The sequence below is a fragment of the Ammospiza caudacuta genome, chromosome 1 (assembly GCF_027887145.1).
Source record: "Ammospiza caudacuta isolate bAmmCau1 chromosome 1, bAmmCau1.pri, whole genome shotgun sequence".
NCBI lineage: Eukaryota > Metazoa > Chordata > Aves > Passeriformes > Passerellidae > Ammospiza > Ammospiza caudacuta.
In genome coordinates, this window is record NC_080593.1 from 85237733 (window position 1) to 85254211 (window position 16479).

At 38.8% G+C, this 16479-nt stretch overlaps 1 protein-coding gene across 4 annotated transcripts in view; it reads left to right on the top strand.

The window, feature by feature from the left end:
* IKZF1 (IKAROS family zinc finger 1) overlaps nt 1–16479 on the top strand; it is a 68065-nt gene that overhangs the window by 40344 nt on the left and 11242 nt on the right. For 2 of the 4 annotated variants that reach the window (XM_058821359.1, XM_058821365.1), the window contains exons 4-6: nt 6443–6703; nt 12474–12641; nt 14532–14657. In XM_058821359.1, coding sequence (XP_058677342.1) covers nt 6443–6703; nt 12474–12641; nt 14532–14657 — 555 coding nt within the window. Of the gene's footprint in view, nt 1–4323; nt 4384–6442; nt 6704–12473; nt 12642–14531; nt 14658–16479 lie in introns of all 4 variants that reach the window. The other 2 variants (XM_058821380.1, XM_058821372.1) reach the window with 2 other exon arrangements.

Consider the following 16479-nt stretch of genomic DNA (forward strand, 5'->3'; position numbering starts at 1 on the left):
GGCACATATCTCCAAGTGTATATTTAAGGGCATTATTTGAATCTGTCTTTAACCAATGTATCTTTACTGGTCCTTTAGAAAATTCCTGTAGGTAGCTAACAGGAGGCTGCTGGGAGAATGTACAATGGAGCAAAAGCCACTTTTTTTACCTAGAGAGGAAATACTTTGCTGGTTGTTTTGTTCACTTGTTTGATTCCGTACAGTTTGATTTCACTGTAGCCCCTAGAAAAACATGTTGATGTGCTTTGCAATGCAGTGAAGCACAGTTCCCTGCTCCTTTCTGCTGAGGACAGGCTGTGCATGCTGGCAGGCGCTGACGCTGGCTCACGGGGCGGGCACCTCCCCCAGACAGCAGCAGGGAGAAGTTGCAGTCATGGGTGATGACATGGGTGGAGCTCCTCACACCAGTTGTCCCATGGGAGATAGCTTATCTGTGGATGCCTGTGTTTCTGGAATAATATCCATTTGATTGAAAGCCAGAATTAGAGTAGGGAAGAAATTGGCTGCCCAGGGCTGATTGGCACTTGGAGTCAAAGGAAGCAGCACGGACCCTGCAGCGAGGATCTCCTTATCCGTCAGCACCAGCCTCTCTACCTGCAGGTGTGTCCCAGCAGTTCCTGCTGCTACTCTTCTTTCTGTTATTTTTGTTTCCCTTTGCAAATGCTCTCTAACTTTCAGCATTTTACACAGAGACACACCACAAACACTTGATTAGCACTGCCAATGCAGTGCTTATGTAGAAAGGAGGGAGCAGAAGAGTAATTTTTAAGAGCACTTGGATGCACCTGCTTTTTTCTGTAGCTAAATAACCAGTTAGTTTGATTAGTCCCATCTTTGTTCTGTTGTGTCATCTGAATTAGACTGAGGAAGAGCTCAAGGCATTGCATTATGATTCCTCTGCCCAGACCTTTTGTTGTCATTTTTCACACTCACACAGTTATTCGTGTTGCTTCAGAGCTCATAAGGGAAAGAAATTATTAATGGAAACATAATTTAAGTTAAAGAATTGGTCATCATTGTTTGTTGTCAAGTCTGGCTGGTGAATAATGGCTCCTTAAATATTCTGTGGAAAGGCAACTTTCATTTCTGAGAATGGCATCCTACACCTGCAGAGCTCTTGTGGGGTGAGAACAGAGCTGATACCACAGTAAATGACCATGATATAAAAAGGAAAGGGGGAAGGATTTCAGTGCATAAAACCAAATGCTAAAATTTTCATATGCAGTTACAAGACAGAATAGCTGTTATGTCTTGTATCAGAAATGACAGGTGGGATTGCTGACAATATTATTTTCTGAGTACCTATGTAAACAAGAAGAGATCCTGTCTGCATTTATTGATACATGTTGGCATGCTGATGTGATTTATTTTAGCCTGATAAGTGGGGTTTCTTCATCTTATTCTGCCTTTTTAGCAACATTTTCTATCATTTGTTAGAAAGGATGGGGTTAAAGTTTTTTTCCTCATAGTTACAATGATAAGGTACTGTTCAAATGAGTCAGGTAGGGTTGCTGGTTGAATACTTATGCTGTCTTCATGAGAACGCCTGGATTTTAAAGCTAAGATTTAAGCAGCAACTAATATCAACTAAATACTTCTGACTTGTCTTGGAATAAAAAGCAAGCCATGAAAACAAAATATTACAGGCACCCAAACTATTTGCAGACACTTGAAGAGGAATCTCTCTCTGCTCTTGGCTACAAAGTACAAACAAGACATTGCATGACACCAAACCAAATTATTTGGATTATTTTCAAATAATGTCTAAAGGATAAGTTCTTAAAGGCAGGTATATGCCACAAGATACAGTTTAGTACTTATTGGGATAAAATGTCAAATCCCATTAAAAATCAAATAATTCTATTGTTTAAATGTTTCAGAAGCTTCAGTGTGATTTGTCTTTGTCTGCTACTCTTCAAAAACCTTTGATAACCAGGTCTTATGCTTTTTTATGTCTTTAAAAATCCCTCTGGAGAACAATATGACTTGGGAGGTGAATGCCCCATTCGAAATAGAATTATGGCCCAGGTACTGAGACCTATGCCATTGCCAAAGTCTCACAAAACTGAAAGCATTTTACAGCTGGGAGGGACTCTCATAGCTAAAAAAGAAGGTAAATTGGCAGTGGATTGTAAACAAATTACTAATTGTTCCCCTGCATCTTTTTTCCAGCTGCCTATTTCTCTGTCCTTCGAAAGCCACCCTCTACGTCCAGTTTCCCAGGAGGTCTGTTTGTTTTCTCCTTTCTGCTTGCCATCAGCTCTTTCACTCATTGCAAAATGCCTCCCTTCCATCTCCATGTTGCTCAGCTCTTCCCAGGGAAGTATGACGCTGTCTGCTCTCACACCATCCTGCTTTCGTGACTGCCCCAGCCCAAGTCTGATGTGGAGCCAGCAATGCTGCTCTTCAGTGATAAATTATATCATCACCTCTCTCCCCTTTGACATATCAAATTTTTTTTTCCAACACTTGCGTAAATCACCTTTAGCCGTAGAATACTGAACAGATGTTTTAACATTAATTTAAAATGCTCTTCAGAAAATCCAAAGTGAAATTTCCAGTAAACATAAGAGACCACAAGGGACCCAGCCAGTGCCCCGCTTTTGAGTAATTTTTCCACACTCTGGATAGGTAAAAAAGGAATGGGGGAAAGCTGTCAGTTCAGTGACATCAAAGAGCTCTGCACCCCTTCCATAGAAAAAAGGTTTGTATTAAACAGCCCTGAATTGTGATAATGTGTACAAAGGGAATAAAATACTGAGCCTTTTAAGGTTACCTCCAACCAAATTGAAGGTAATTAATAATTGAGTAATTTCTTAATGGTGTTAGAAGAGCCAATGAGAAGTTATTACCATGAGTTATTTTAAAGCTAATTAATGAATGCATATGTGTGTACATAGCTATGGATGTGTACAGAAATTATTTCTACAAAAACTGTGTTGGGTAGCAGTTTCAGAAATGGGTACAAAGTCTGAGTATGTTCATAATCAGTGCACATGAAAAATATGGTTTACAGGTATTTTTCACATCATTGTTGCTCCATAAGTGATTTCTCTACTATAACAAGGGAGGGACAAGATCACTCTCACAAAAGTAGAAAACACTGATGGTTTTTATTTTCAGTTTAAGCCCCCAAGGGGAAAAAAAAAAAGAAAGAAAGTATACCTTGCCTTTCCTATTATTTAGATTTAATAAAAGTCCTTAGCATTTTTACTGGAGTGATTTGTCTCTCCTGTTGGGTCTCCTACATCAGTGGGACTCTTTTCACCAGTTCTTGTATTGCAGATAGATTCACAAGAAGTACTAAGTTTGAGCAGGCAGAGACTTATTTTTGTTAATTAGACCAATGAAATTTCTGTGAGGACCCAGGATGAGTCAGATGCCCTCAATGTCCACCATCTCTCACTGGCAAAGTGAACTCTGCACGTGAGCTGAGCCTCTGCCACAAGGTGCACTGGTGAATGGATGCACATCCTGGGTATTCGGCCTGGTCTGCGCAGGGACATTCATTGAGCAGTACAGCTGCAGCAGTCCAGGATGTAGCTGTGGAGAACTTTAGTGAATATTGGCTAGATCAATATTCCTGTCATTGCTTATGTCAAGTAATGAACTCCAGCATTACCTGTATCAGCATGCCCAATGGCATGGTAATTTGTATGGCTACTTATAATATGCAGGGTATAATATATTTGTACAACTGTTCTTTGTAAATAAATTGTGAGGACAAGCCTTAGAAGTACAAACCAAAAATATGCCAATATACATAATAAAAACATATATATATATAAACCTGAACCCCCTCTTCTTCCATTGCATAAGACCAGCAGGCGTAAGAGGAAAACAACACCATTTCACTTTTTATAACTGCAGAGACTAGAAACAAGGATGTTTAAGAGATTTCTGTCACAGAAGGAGGGCATATTGGCAAAAAATAATTTCTGAGGAAGCTGCACTGTAGGGGCCTGGATTGACCCTTTTGAGACAAGAGTTAGCAAGAGTTCCTCTTGACTTCAGCAGGAATTACTGCCCAGGCAAGGGGAATACCCAAGAGCACATAATGCTTCTAGAAAACATGATAAAACTTGTTGGCTGCTTTGGAAGAAAAGGGCATTTTCGTAGATGGGAATGTTCTAGACGAGTCAGGATTCCCCTGCCAGCTGTCCTTCTCCTGTTCCTCCTTCATCCTAAACTGCTTATGTTGCTTCTGTGATGATAGTTTTGTCTTTCTCCTAGGTATTTACTTATAGCAATAGTGCCATCTTCTTTTACATTTACTGCTAGCAGTACCACAAACCAGCATCCTGTTTGCCTTCTTTATTGCAGCTGCATACGGGGCGGAAGGCTTTAGGGACTTTCATGCAATAATTCCCAAATCTTTTTCCAGTAAGTATACTGAAACTCAGTTCACTACAGAGCATTTCCATCTAGTTCCTACTTTTATGATTTTTTTTGTTTGTGTCATTTCATTTCTGAGTAATGTATGTTTGTCTGCATGCACTTAAGTAGTCTGATCTTTTTGTTTTGTTCATGTGTGTTTTGTTTTAACTTAACAAAAAATCTGCTTCAAAAGTTACCTTCTCCAAATTCCTGGCAGGCAAGGAGCCTATAATTGTTTAGTAAAAATACATAGTTATTATTCTTATAACTGAAAGGAAAAAAATTAGATGTAAATTGTGGAAAATCTTGTCATACACTCAAGCCAAATATTTGTATTGCTTCCATTTGCCATGGTGAAAACAGCAGTATGAGGTTGTAGCCCATTAAACTTGCAGGATCAGTTCTGTTTAACCAGTCATGCCATCTTTGGAAGTCATTGTTTGGTCATTGATTTTTTTGGTATATCACTAAATTATTCCTCTTTCTAGAACATACATTTTAAAGGAAAACTGCTATTTATGATATGCACTTATTCTGGTTTGCCTATGATTTCTCTTATAATGCAATACTTGAAAAAACATTAAAATACCTAGGCCGGTAAACTTTTTAAAAGGTGTCCAGTCAAGCAGTATTCATAAATGTGAACACCTTTAGGCTTCTGTTTCCCATTAGGATTTTGAGTCAGATACTCTAGTCAGTTACGTCCTTGCACTCCTTCTGGGACACCTTTGAGGTTGCAGGATGTATCGGAAAAGAGTTTGTCAATCCTCTCCATTTCAAAGAAATATCAAAGTCTTTCAATCTCTTGAGGTAATTATTGTCTGTAGCTTTTTGTTATTTTATTGCTACACCATCACTTTTTTAAATGAGGTTACCATAAAACTGTTGTTCCACAGAAGAAAAAGACCCGGACTTTATTGGGTGAAACAGATCCCTCATATTCTTAGCTGAAGTAAATTCTTTGGTTTTTTTGGGTGGGGTGGGATGAAGGTGAGAGGGGTTTTACTGTATGGAAAGTAAGATTTTGGGCAATGAAATTATCCTTTCCAGCCTAATGAAGAATATTTTTTCACCAAAATCACCAGATTAGAAAAGAGGGAAATAATAGCAAAGATTTTTTTTAATACATAAAACATCATACAATCCTGTGGAGAGAGGAGGAATGAATACTGGCATGAAGTTGTCTGAATCTTGACCCTTTTGCTTAATTTTCCTTAATGTTGAAGTTTGCTGTGTTCATATCACATCAAATTTACTAGCCTCTATGTTGTCACATGTGTGGCTGTAGCAAATTTACCTAAATTCTTATTCTGGCTGCAGACAGTTGTCACCTATGGGATTACAATGTAAAGGATTTATCCTATAAAATCATAATAGTTTTCCCATCCATCTTTTTTTATTTGACTGGTTTTTAATCATAACTTCTGGTTATAGTAATAGTCTCCAATTACTCAGCAATCCTAATCTTGCTGTCGGAGAAGCACAACTATCACTCCTATGGCTTCCTTAAATTCTTCCTTCCATCCTTCCCTACCCTGATTTCTTTATCAGTGTTTGTACTCTGCTTTACCATTGGCATTGCTTACCCTGTAGAACTGCAAACCAAAATTTTGGATTCTGTACAACCCTAGGAATCTTCCTGCCAAGTGGAGAATGTTGCATTTTCTGTTCATCCATTGAGTTGAGTTACTTACTTTCACAATTGTTTTGGACAAATCCCTATGAAGTGGGTTAATTTTAAGTTTCATTCCAATTAGCCTGGTTGTCAGAATGAAAGCTATAGACACAAAAATCTCAAAGCAACCTAGAAACAGACTTGTAATATTTTTTGGGTTCCCAGCTCCCTGGATGCCTCGTATTTGTTGTAGTGGTATTCACTGTTCATTGCTCCACATGTTACAAACTCATCACATTGCCCACAAAATTATAGTTGAGGTCACAGCATTTGTTATTTAGTGATATTGTACATGCTGTTTAGAAATTAACTCCTTTCATGTGATTGTTTCTTTGCCACATTATTTGTTCTGTAACCAAACTGAGTGGCATCCTGTATTGTTTCTTTCAGCTGGTAATATTAAAATAGAGACTCAGAGTGATGAAGAGAATGGGCGTGCCTGTGAAATGAATGGGGAAGAATGTGCGGAGGATTTACGAATGCTTGATGCCGCAGGAGAGAAAATGAATGGCTCACACAATGGCCCAGGCAGCAAGGCTTTGTCAGGAGTTGGAGGCATTCGACTTCCTAACGGAAAGCTAAAATGTGATATCTGTGGGATAATTTGCATCGGTCCCAATGTGCTCATGGTTCACAAACGAAGCCACACTGGTAAGGCCTGCCATAGTTTTTCCTATAGTTGACAAGAACTGGCCTAGTTCTTGTAGTTAGTAACTAAGACTTATACTCTGTATCATGCACGTGTTGCATCTTCTAAGGTAACGCAGCATGGGTGAGCCTTTGGAACTCAGTTATTTTGGTACATCTTTCCGGCCTGCACAGAAATTGAGATTTCTTCATGGAAGTTCATCTATTGGGCTAGAAATTGTGCTGTTTGTTTGATTTGAAACAACAAAAAAAAATTGAAAAATCAAACTTAAAAGAAAAGAAGTCTTGTTTAATTTTTAAGAAATTTCTAAGAATGCTGAAGAAAAGCCCATTTGTAGCTAACTCTGAAATTAACCCAGTTGTTATGTTGCCAACAAAACAGAAAAAGCTCATTATGGATCAGTGATAAGTGATGGGAAAAATATTTATTACGAGAACTGTATTGACAGACTTGGTCAAAAAATACTTACATTTCATGTCCGGTGTTTCATTAAGTGAAAACAAGTATTGTCATGGGTCAAATGTGCGCTAAAGTGTTTCCACCAGGTCACTAAAAGAGACATGTAAAGATTTTGTGTCCAGGGATGGCTTTTCATTACACAGTGCTGTGAATATTCTTTTCTCAATTTTCTAATTCTGATAAGTCTCAAAGAGGGACAAAAAGAAGAGGCTGAAACAAATGAAAAAGTAAAGAGTGAGTCTCACCTTGCCTGATATAAGATGTCTAAAAATTAGGCTTCCAATCTAAACTTTAATGTCATTTGTAGCTAAAAGAGAAGAACCAAACTGTACTGTTATTTCACAGAAGTTGCTTTGAAAATAAATTTGGGTTTTGGCATTTTTACATGAATATTCCAATGAGAGCAAATTTTAAAATATTTTTAAGGTAAGAATTGACCTGTCTTGTAGTTACATTTGAAATAGTTGTGCCAATAAACACATAGATTCTTTCTTCCTCCATATCCTCACAATCTTGCTTAAGTAACTTTCCAGAATTACTAAGCAGTGAGATTAACAAAGTGCTTTCAGCGTTAAAATGGAGAGGATTTGTGAAAAGGCCCACAGTGTGTTCCATTGCCCTCAGTGTTACTGTCTGTCACAGGAACTGTGAGCCATGGAATCGTGCGATCTGTTAGTGTAACATGGGGTAGCCACGTTCAGAAGCAATGCTGCTACATTGCCTGCTTCTAAGTACTCTTCAATTCTATGTGATAAATCCCTCTGTCAGGGAAGAACAGACAATTATTGGAAAAGTCACAACTGGTACTCAGAAGAGAGGCTGTAGCCTACTTCCAAGATATAAAAAGTACTGATTGATCCTTTCCCTTTCCTTCCTTTCCTTTCCTTTCCTTTCCTTTCCTTTCCTTTCCTTTCCTTTCCTCCTTTCCTTTCCTTTCCTTTCCTTTCCTTTCCTTTCCTTCCTTTCCTTTCCTTTCCTTTCCTTCCTTTCCTTTTTCCTTTCCTTTCCTTTCCTTTCCTTTCCTTTCCTTTCTTTCCTTTCCTTTCCTTTCCTTTCCTTTCCTTTCCTTTCCTTCCTTAAAAATTGATAAAATGAACATGTAAAATGACTCGTACGTGAGCCCTTTAAACAGGGCTAAAGAGGTTGCTGTAATGGCTGAAACAATATGCTGCAACTTGAAATGCACTTAGAGGTAGAAGTTTTTGTGCTTGCTTAAGCAGACTGCTCTTTTGTTGAAAAACCCCCACTGTTGCTGGATCAGAGGAGCTGTTTCAGGTCCCTAAGGGTCTATGGCAGTGTTTGCACCAGGGCTAAATGGCCTGTGTGAGAGCACACCTGACTTTAGGAGGTGGTGGGCGCAGCTACCTTTGCTTCTCATGAGCTCCTTGGTACCCAGCTCACTGTCTCTGAGCATGAGCTGGGCTGCCTGGTCCCTATGACAGTATCCTCTGGGGCCACTTCACTGAGTGCCAGGTCATTTCCCCAGACCTTCAGCTCCCCGAACCTCTTGCCTGTCAGAGGGACCCGTTTGCCTGCCAGGGGTGCTTGGGGTGCTACCACACAAAGATTGTCACTTGAAGATTTCTTCACCCTTTGCAGAGCTCTTCCCTTACCAACTAGACCCTCTTTTTAATAAGGGAATATAGTTCAAGCCTACAGTGGAAGCAGCCCACGAGAGGCACTTTGTTCAGCACAACCCTCTTTTACACTTGATAAAACTAAAGGGTATGAAATTTTGTCCCTAGGTCCTTCCATGCAAAACCTTTGCTTTCCCTCATGCCTCATCCTCAGCTCCTCTCCTGAGCAGCCTCTTTGAATGAGCTCAGGTGGTTTTTCAGGGGCTGGCAAAGGAGTGGAAGTTCAGAGCTGGTAGTTTAAATTAAAGGGATGTCATGGGGAAACAGTGGTGACTGCTTTTCCTTTCAGCTGCGCTGTGAAAATTAAAGTCGAAATGGGATATACCATTACAGACATTTAACTGACTATGCCGAAGCCCATTTCAGTACATGCCTGGTGAAGGAATAAGCCTCACAAATGAATTACTTTGCTGCTAATTCATGTAAAACCTGCATATGCAGTGAGGTTTTCTTAAATAAATGTTTGATAAGTGAACAAAACTCTAGCACACTAAAGTGCCAAAATAACATGACTGCCTGACCTGATAAAAGATGTAATTGTTTTTAATGAATACACCTGCCAAGTGCAGATATGCAGAGCAGCACCTGATATTTCTGCCCTCTTCTGTCTGCAGGCAGCTGTACAGCACTGACTGCTCCCTAGCACCTTACCTGTTGCTTAGATCTGCAGAGCAAATCCCAACTCACAGATGCCCAACTCTTCTCACTCCCCTTTCAGCACATTCATTTTCTCCAGCTTGCCACTGCCTTGTTTGGTGTTTAAGAAAAAGGAGATCCTGAAAGGAGAAAGAAATTCCTGCTCCCTGATACTGAACCCTCAGGGTACATTCAGGCTTCTCTTGCTCACTGTGCATATATCTGCACATTCATGCATATCTGTTTATACGTGTGCATAAGTGTATATATTGCCTCTTATGTGTACACTAAGTTAAGTCACCAGTTAGTTCACTTACATCTTGTTACTTGGTTCTGAATGTCTCAAATTTTTTTAGAAAGAGAGGTCTGCTTGTTAGAGGTCTCTGAGTGTTAGGTGATCTTGTCATTGTTTAAGAAATTAGAAATATTTTCATTAAGATTATAAGTATTCTTCACTGAATATTTGGTTCAGGGCCCAAGCTCCTACTAAGGCTTGCAAATCACTGCAACGGTGATAATGGTTGATTGATTTCAGGGTCCCACTGCAGTTTTTGTTCCTGGGCCTATATTTGGTCATGGCTACATGCCAAGGACACGTATGTACTGTTCAGACCTGAAGAAAATAATACTGTTTAGACTGTTTAGAAAAAGAGTCTTTATGTATTTTTTATTTCCATCCTGTTCCATCCTCATTTCTGGAGGCATCACCACACCCAGTAACCTTCCATCAGTAGCTGTCAGCATCCTGGCAGGTCTGGGAGTTTTGCTGAGCTCAATAAAGGAGGCATTTCCTCACCCCAGTAGTTGCATCATGGACAGCTAAGGGCCAGCATAGCTTCAGGGTCTTTTAGTGACAATGTTGTTCTCCTTCTACAGGAACATAAGTTCAGGCTTCCTTACATCTGATCCCACACTAAGTTCTGTAGAAGTATTTGGTGTGCAGCAGTCTCGTTTCAAATGCTCCATCCATCTTCTCCACTTAGTGCAAGACTTCACCCTGTGACTGGGAGGGATGTAGGCTAGAGATACATCGCATTCTTACTTGCTTTACATTTCATTCCTGGAGTACTTTTATCATTCTTGTTTTGTCTTCTTACAGTCCTCTGAGTAAAAATAACAGAAATGAATGCTAGAAAAGCTACTTAGTAAGAATTAACTACTTCTTCTGAATGTGCCCCCCTTGCTGAGCTGACTTCTTCCGTTTACTGTTTCAGTCCATTTCTGAAAAATACTTCCTGCACTGAGTAACTGCCCCAAAGTTTAAGAAGTAGAGAGACACCTGTTTTCTTTTCTCCCTAACCATACCATGCATGGTTTATGAAGTACATTTCAAAGTCCTTTAAGGCTTATGCTGGCATTTTTGTGTGCCACCCCAGCTGAACCAGATGTGGGTATAGTTTAGATGAACAGAGCTACTTGACAAAGAAAGTGAGCTCATTTGGCTTGACAGGCATTATGCAGCTGTGCTTGAAACTAACCAATGAAAATGTCTTGCCATAGAGGGGATCCATTTGGCTATTTGCTGTATGCTGAAGCTGCCAGCCTGGATGGCAGTTTTCATGTTTTTGGGTTGGGACAGTGCTGCTGTCTAATTGATCTTCAGCTGTTTTGATGCGTTACCCAGAAGTCAAAAATTATCATGCTGCACATATATGCACATGTATGTGCACATAAAAAGTCATCCTAGGTGTGCAAAACGGTACATGATGTTTGAGTGAGAGAGAAGGAAGAAATTGTTTTTGTTTTTCTTTATTTTAGTATTTTAACTTCAGCACTGAAATCTTAAATACAATATTATTGTTACACCAAAAGAAATTATAACTAAGAACTGGTCATCTTTGAGCTGTTTCTAATGTTGACACACTATACTTACTACAACAGATTGAACTGATGCCTAAGAGAAACAAAATTCAGCAAATGTCTTTTAAAGGCTAGTTTGACTTAGTTGAGGACTGTACAGAAACAGGCATGTAGAAGCAGTTCTGGCTGATAGAATGCTCTAAGGTATAATTTTTCTGTTATACCTATCTGGTACAACTGGAAACGTATTTTATTTCCCATTGATCTCAGAAAAAGCCTCATCCATCTTAAATGTTTTAAAAACTATACAAGAAAAAACCAAAAAACCCCAAACTAATAAAATACATTGATTTTAAACAACACTAAAAAGCAAACAACAGCCATATTAATTTTTGCAAAGGCTTTGATTCACTTCCTTGATAACAAACACCAGTTTAGACAAATCAAGGCTGCATCTCTTCAAGTTTTTCCCCATCTATCCAAAGTGTAAGCCATCAGAGCCTGTTTGTGCAGCTCCTCTGCTCATACCTTACCTATAGAAGGGCCGGGACTTAGACATGAAAGTACAGGGCTTCCTTTGCACTGTCTTAACTTCTGTGATTTTACTCTCTAGCTTTCTCTCTTTTCTCTGTCTCTTTCCTGGTTTGGCTGCTTAGGGACAGACAGGTAATGGAGAAGAAATTGAAAGGGAAAATACAGGGAAAATGTAAATGAAAAGAAGTTATTATAACTGTTATAATGAAGTGCCTTTCATTTAAATATAAGAATGTAACGCTGAAATGAACTTGTGATCCTGAAATGCATTTTTAATGAGTTTCCTTTTTATTTTGCTGCTTCAGTGGCATATTTTAAAGACCCTTTGAAAAAAGCCACATTAAAAACCCCACCAAATGCCACAACATGCAAAATTGGATATTGGTTTATTCCAAAACTGCTGATCAGGAAGAGTGGCTCTTCAACACAAAATGTTGCAGTCACTTTATTTAAATGAGTTTGAATTTGCATTGTGATGTGCCATTCTGATTTAGAAAAAAAAAATTAGATTTTCAGATCAAATTGACCCAGCCAGTGAAGCATTAAGAAACTGGCAGGTTTAGTCTGAAAGCCTCATGTTATATCAAACCTGCAGCCGGTGGAAGTCACAGAGCAGCAGTGAGAAAACAACTTTCTCCCTGAAATCTTTCTCTTGTTACCGCGTAAGATTTTTTTGTTCTCACATATTTTCCCCTTCTTCCCGTAGGAGAACGCCCTTTCCAGTGCAATCAGTGTGGAGCCTCCTTCACCCAGAAGGGCAACCTCCTGCGCCACATAAAGCTGCACTCAGGTGAAAAGCCCTTCAAGTGTCACCTGTGTAACTATGCTTGCCGCCGCAGGGATGCCCTCACGGGACACCTGAGGACTCACTCAGGTAAGCAAAGGTTTGGGAATAACCAGGGCTGCTTATCACTACCCTACCCGCTGAGGAGATGGGGGTGGCCACCAATCCTGAGAGTTCTTTTCACCCTGAGTAGCCCCATCTTGGGGTTAACCAAGCTGTGAGCTGGTCACAGCGTGTTAGCAGCCAAGAAATTACTAAACACACGTCACACTCACGACCCTTCACCAGAAGAACTGGGTTTTTTCCCATACTTCTTGGCTGATTCAAAGTTTCTGTATTAGAGTTTCATCTTACGAGCCCCGTGTGAGTAATCCATTTCATAGAAGTACAAACATGACTTAAGTTGATGAATGTTTTAGGGTTAGAGATAATATGAAGTTGAAATACAGTCTTGTATTCATCTTCAGCCTGAGGAGTGAATACTGCCTACACCATTTAGCAGGAGTTATTTGTTGCACATTGTTATTACAAGTACTTTGAAAGAGAGAGTGGGGACAAGGCAGAGGGTGGGAGAAAGAAAGATAATCATCTTCCACAAAAGAGGATGCTCATGGAGTTTTTTAGCATCTGTCTCAACAGTAATATGGAGATATGAATAAATATTTTTGAATAGCTGCACTTTCCCATTACCATGAACCTCTCATTGTTTGACAGAAGCCACAGTCACACATACCTTCTGTGAAGTAAAACCAATTTAGCACATTTAAAGTGCCTTTAAAAGCAGAGTGCCATCTCATCTAGTTCCCCAAGCTAAGCTACAAATGCAAATTGCTATTTGGATGGGAGACTTCCAATACACTTTGCTGGAATTGACACTGGTAATGTTACTTGTGAAAGTGGGTTTTGGGTTCTGGGTGGCAGAAGGGGAGCTCTCAAAGTGATATTTTTGTGCTCCAAAAAATTAGGAAGATTCTTCTCTAGCACATGTATTGAATAATAAGATCCTTAGATTTTCAAAATAATTTCTCGTTGTCCTGTCTTTTCCCAGCCTGATTAAGGAAGGCACATATTTTAAATAGCATTTTGCCTCCCTCTCCTTGTTTTTATTGATTTTCATGGATGCACAATTTGAAACATGGTTTTCATGTACACCTATATATGAAGTCTCACCTAGACACTCTTGGTAAACCCTGAGGATTCTGTAGTTAAAGAGACAATGCCTAAATTATAGATAATGATTAGTTCCTGCAACTGGCAAATTGGCACTGATACATTATAAAACAAGTTGGATGTCTGAATCTGATTTTCCCCTAAGAACCTGTAAATAAAATTCAGAAATTAAGCTGTGTAACTATCTAAAATTGTGAAATCACATATAAAGTGACAGTCTTATCATATTAAGACAGAAAATTCAAATCCAGAAGCACACCGAAAAGTATTGTTGTGAAAAATTCCTTGAACTAGCTCGATCTGGATTGATGTAAAACAGAAAATAAAGTGTCATGCCATTTTTCTTGAATTTCCAGAAGCAGAAAATACACAAAATCTAAGACTGTCTTAAAAGAGTTGAGCTGGTTCTGTTCACCAGAACTGACCTGCAGCCAATCAAGTCCCTCCCTATACCACCAGTTTGTCCATTGGCAGTCTCTGTGCAACTGGACACTACAGAAACCGCTCCCAGACCTTTGAAGGTGTCTTAGTTCCTAACTTGTGTAGATGCTGTTTTTAAAGATTTAATGTCACAGTCTTTATCTGATCTGAATCATCTAAAATCAGTTTGTAGCACCCATAGAATTTGCCTGTTAATGTAAAGATATACAATCAGTTTTCCATTAGTTGTTTCTCACATTTTTTAAATTGATGAAATCTTCCTTCACCACAGCATGGCTTTATTTTTGGGGTAGGCTTTTTATCTCTTGTCTTTACCATATGCTGTTGAATTCCTCATCTGAATCTCATAATGAATTGTGTTTTCTCCAGTTGGCAAACCCCATAAGTGTGGATACTGTGGTCGCAGTTACAAGCAGCGCAGCTCTTTGGAAGAACATAAAGAACGCTGCCATAACTACCTTCAAACCATGAATCTCTCAAGCAGCATCTATCCAGGTAATAAAAGTGTCTATCTGGGCAATACTGCTGTCCTGTCATAAATGCAGAGAAAGGAGTACAAAAGAATCAGTAGTACCGTTTGTGGCAACTTTTGCTTTGGAGAGTCACACACATCCCCCACATGTGTGATATTGTGTCTGGATTAATTCTTTATTTAATAAATATTTGGCTGTTTTTTCACTTTTTTTTAGCTCAAATAAAATGCCAAGGTACAATTCAAACATGTAGCAAAACACTTGCAAGGCCTGGAAAACATCAGTTTGTCATGTCAAGAAAATATGGCTACATCGCCTCACCACCTTCTCTTGGAAGCCTATATTGCAATACACTTATGGATGTATTTTCAATAAAGACTTAATTCCAGTGTTCTAGTTGGTGCTGCAGAGTTTTCTGCACTGCACATCTCCTCCCCTTCCCAGCCACAGCTTAAAGGGCTTACTTGACCACTGGGACCAGCTCATCTAACAAGGATGAAATATCTGGCTTGGATCTCACTCTGCCAAGCAAGAGAACATGAAGCCAGAGATATTTAATTTAGGCAGTTTGATCTGAGATAGTCCAGAATGACTAATAATTTGTTGACAGCCTTCTTCCCAAGCTTCCCTTTGAAAGAAAACTGGGGGGAGGTAAGGACTTGTGTTGAGACTAGTGTAATGATGAAGGTAAAGTCCATTTCTTGGAGAATATCAAAAACTATACCCAGAAAGAGAGCAAGCAGATATTGGGGCTTGGATTATATTTTCTAACAAAGATCTAGAAGATCTGTAAGGGATTCATCACAGTAATTAGCCATACAAAGTCCTCTTGCTTGTGCAGTTTTAGATGGAGAAGATCCAGTTTCTGTGGTGGAGTTTAAATGCAGCCAGTAAGTTCCATTTCCTGCATACCTTTTTAATCCTGTCAGTATATATTATTTAGCTCGTCAAATGAGAAAAAATGGAAAGTTCTCTCTGCCCTTTTTGCAATGATGCTTCATTTAATATTTTATATCTGTACAGAACCAGAATATGTTTTTACATGCTATCAAATAATGTAAAGTATATGCACATAATGATAGCAGTGAATACAACTGAGATGCTTCTGCAGGCAGCATGTTAGAGCAGTTCCCCTTCTAATTTTATTGAGGGGCTGCAGAATATATGAATAGGAAACCTCAATGTAATAATACACAGTAAGGAGAAATACTTATTTCTCAAAGACATGACAGGATTTAGAGGAAATATTCTGGTTTGGGATTTCAGTCTTCAATGTCTAGCACATGAATTTAAGTGCCTGCACACTGAATTTGAAAATCTGTGTGAATGAGTAGCTGAACTACTATGAAAGTCTTAGTAAGATGAAAGTGATGTTAGGAATCCTAAACTTTAATAAGAAATTAAACACTTTTAGAGACTGACCCTTTTTTATATCAAATCCTGAAAGGAGAGCTTGCACCAGCTTAATACTAAATATCCAATAACTCCATGGGATGAAAACTTGAAGGAATTAAGTAATGCTTTGGAAGAATGGCTTCTTCTTACATACACATTTATTTATGTATATTTTCTTGTATATTCTTCTTATATTCTTCTATATTCAATATATTTGACATTATAGGACTGCTTTTGCAAATTAGAAAAAAATAAATTAACTAAAAAGTTTAAATCTCATATTCAGCCAAAGACTTCACTCTTAAAGAAATTTAGTCCTCAGTTAAAAAAATCAATTCTATACAGTTCTAAAAAAATGAAATTTTCCTGCGTTTTTCCTCATATTTTGCATGATGAAAATGTAGAAAAAACAGTTGAGAATGAGTGGATGCCGTGTGAATTTTACTGTA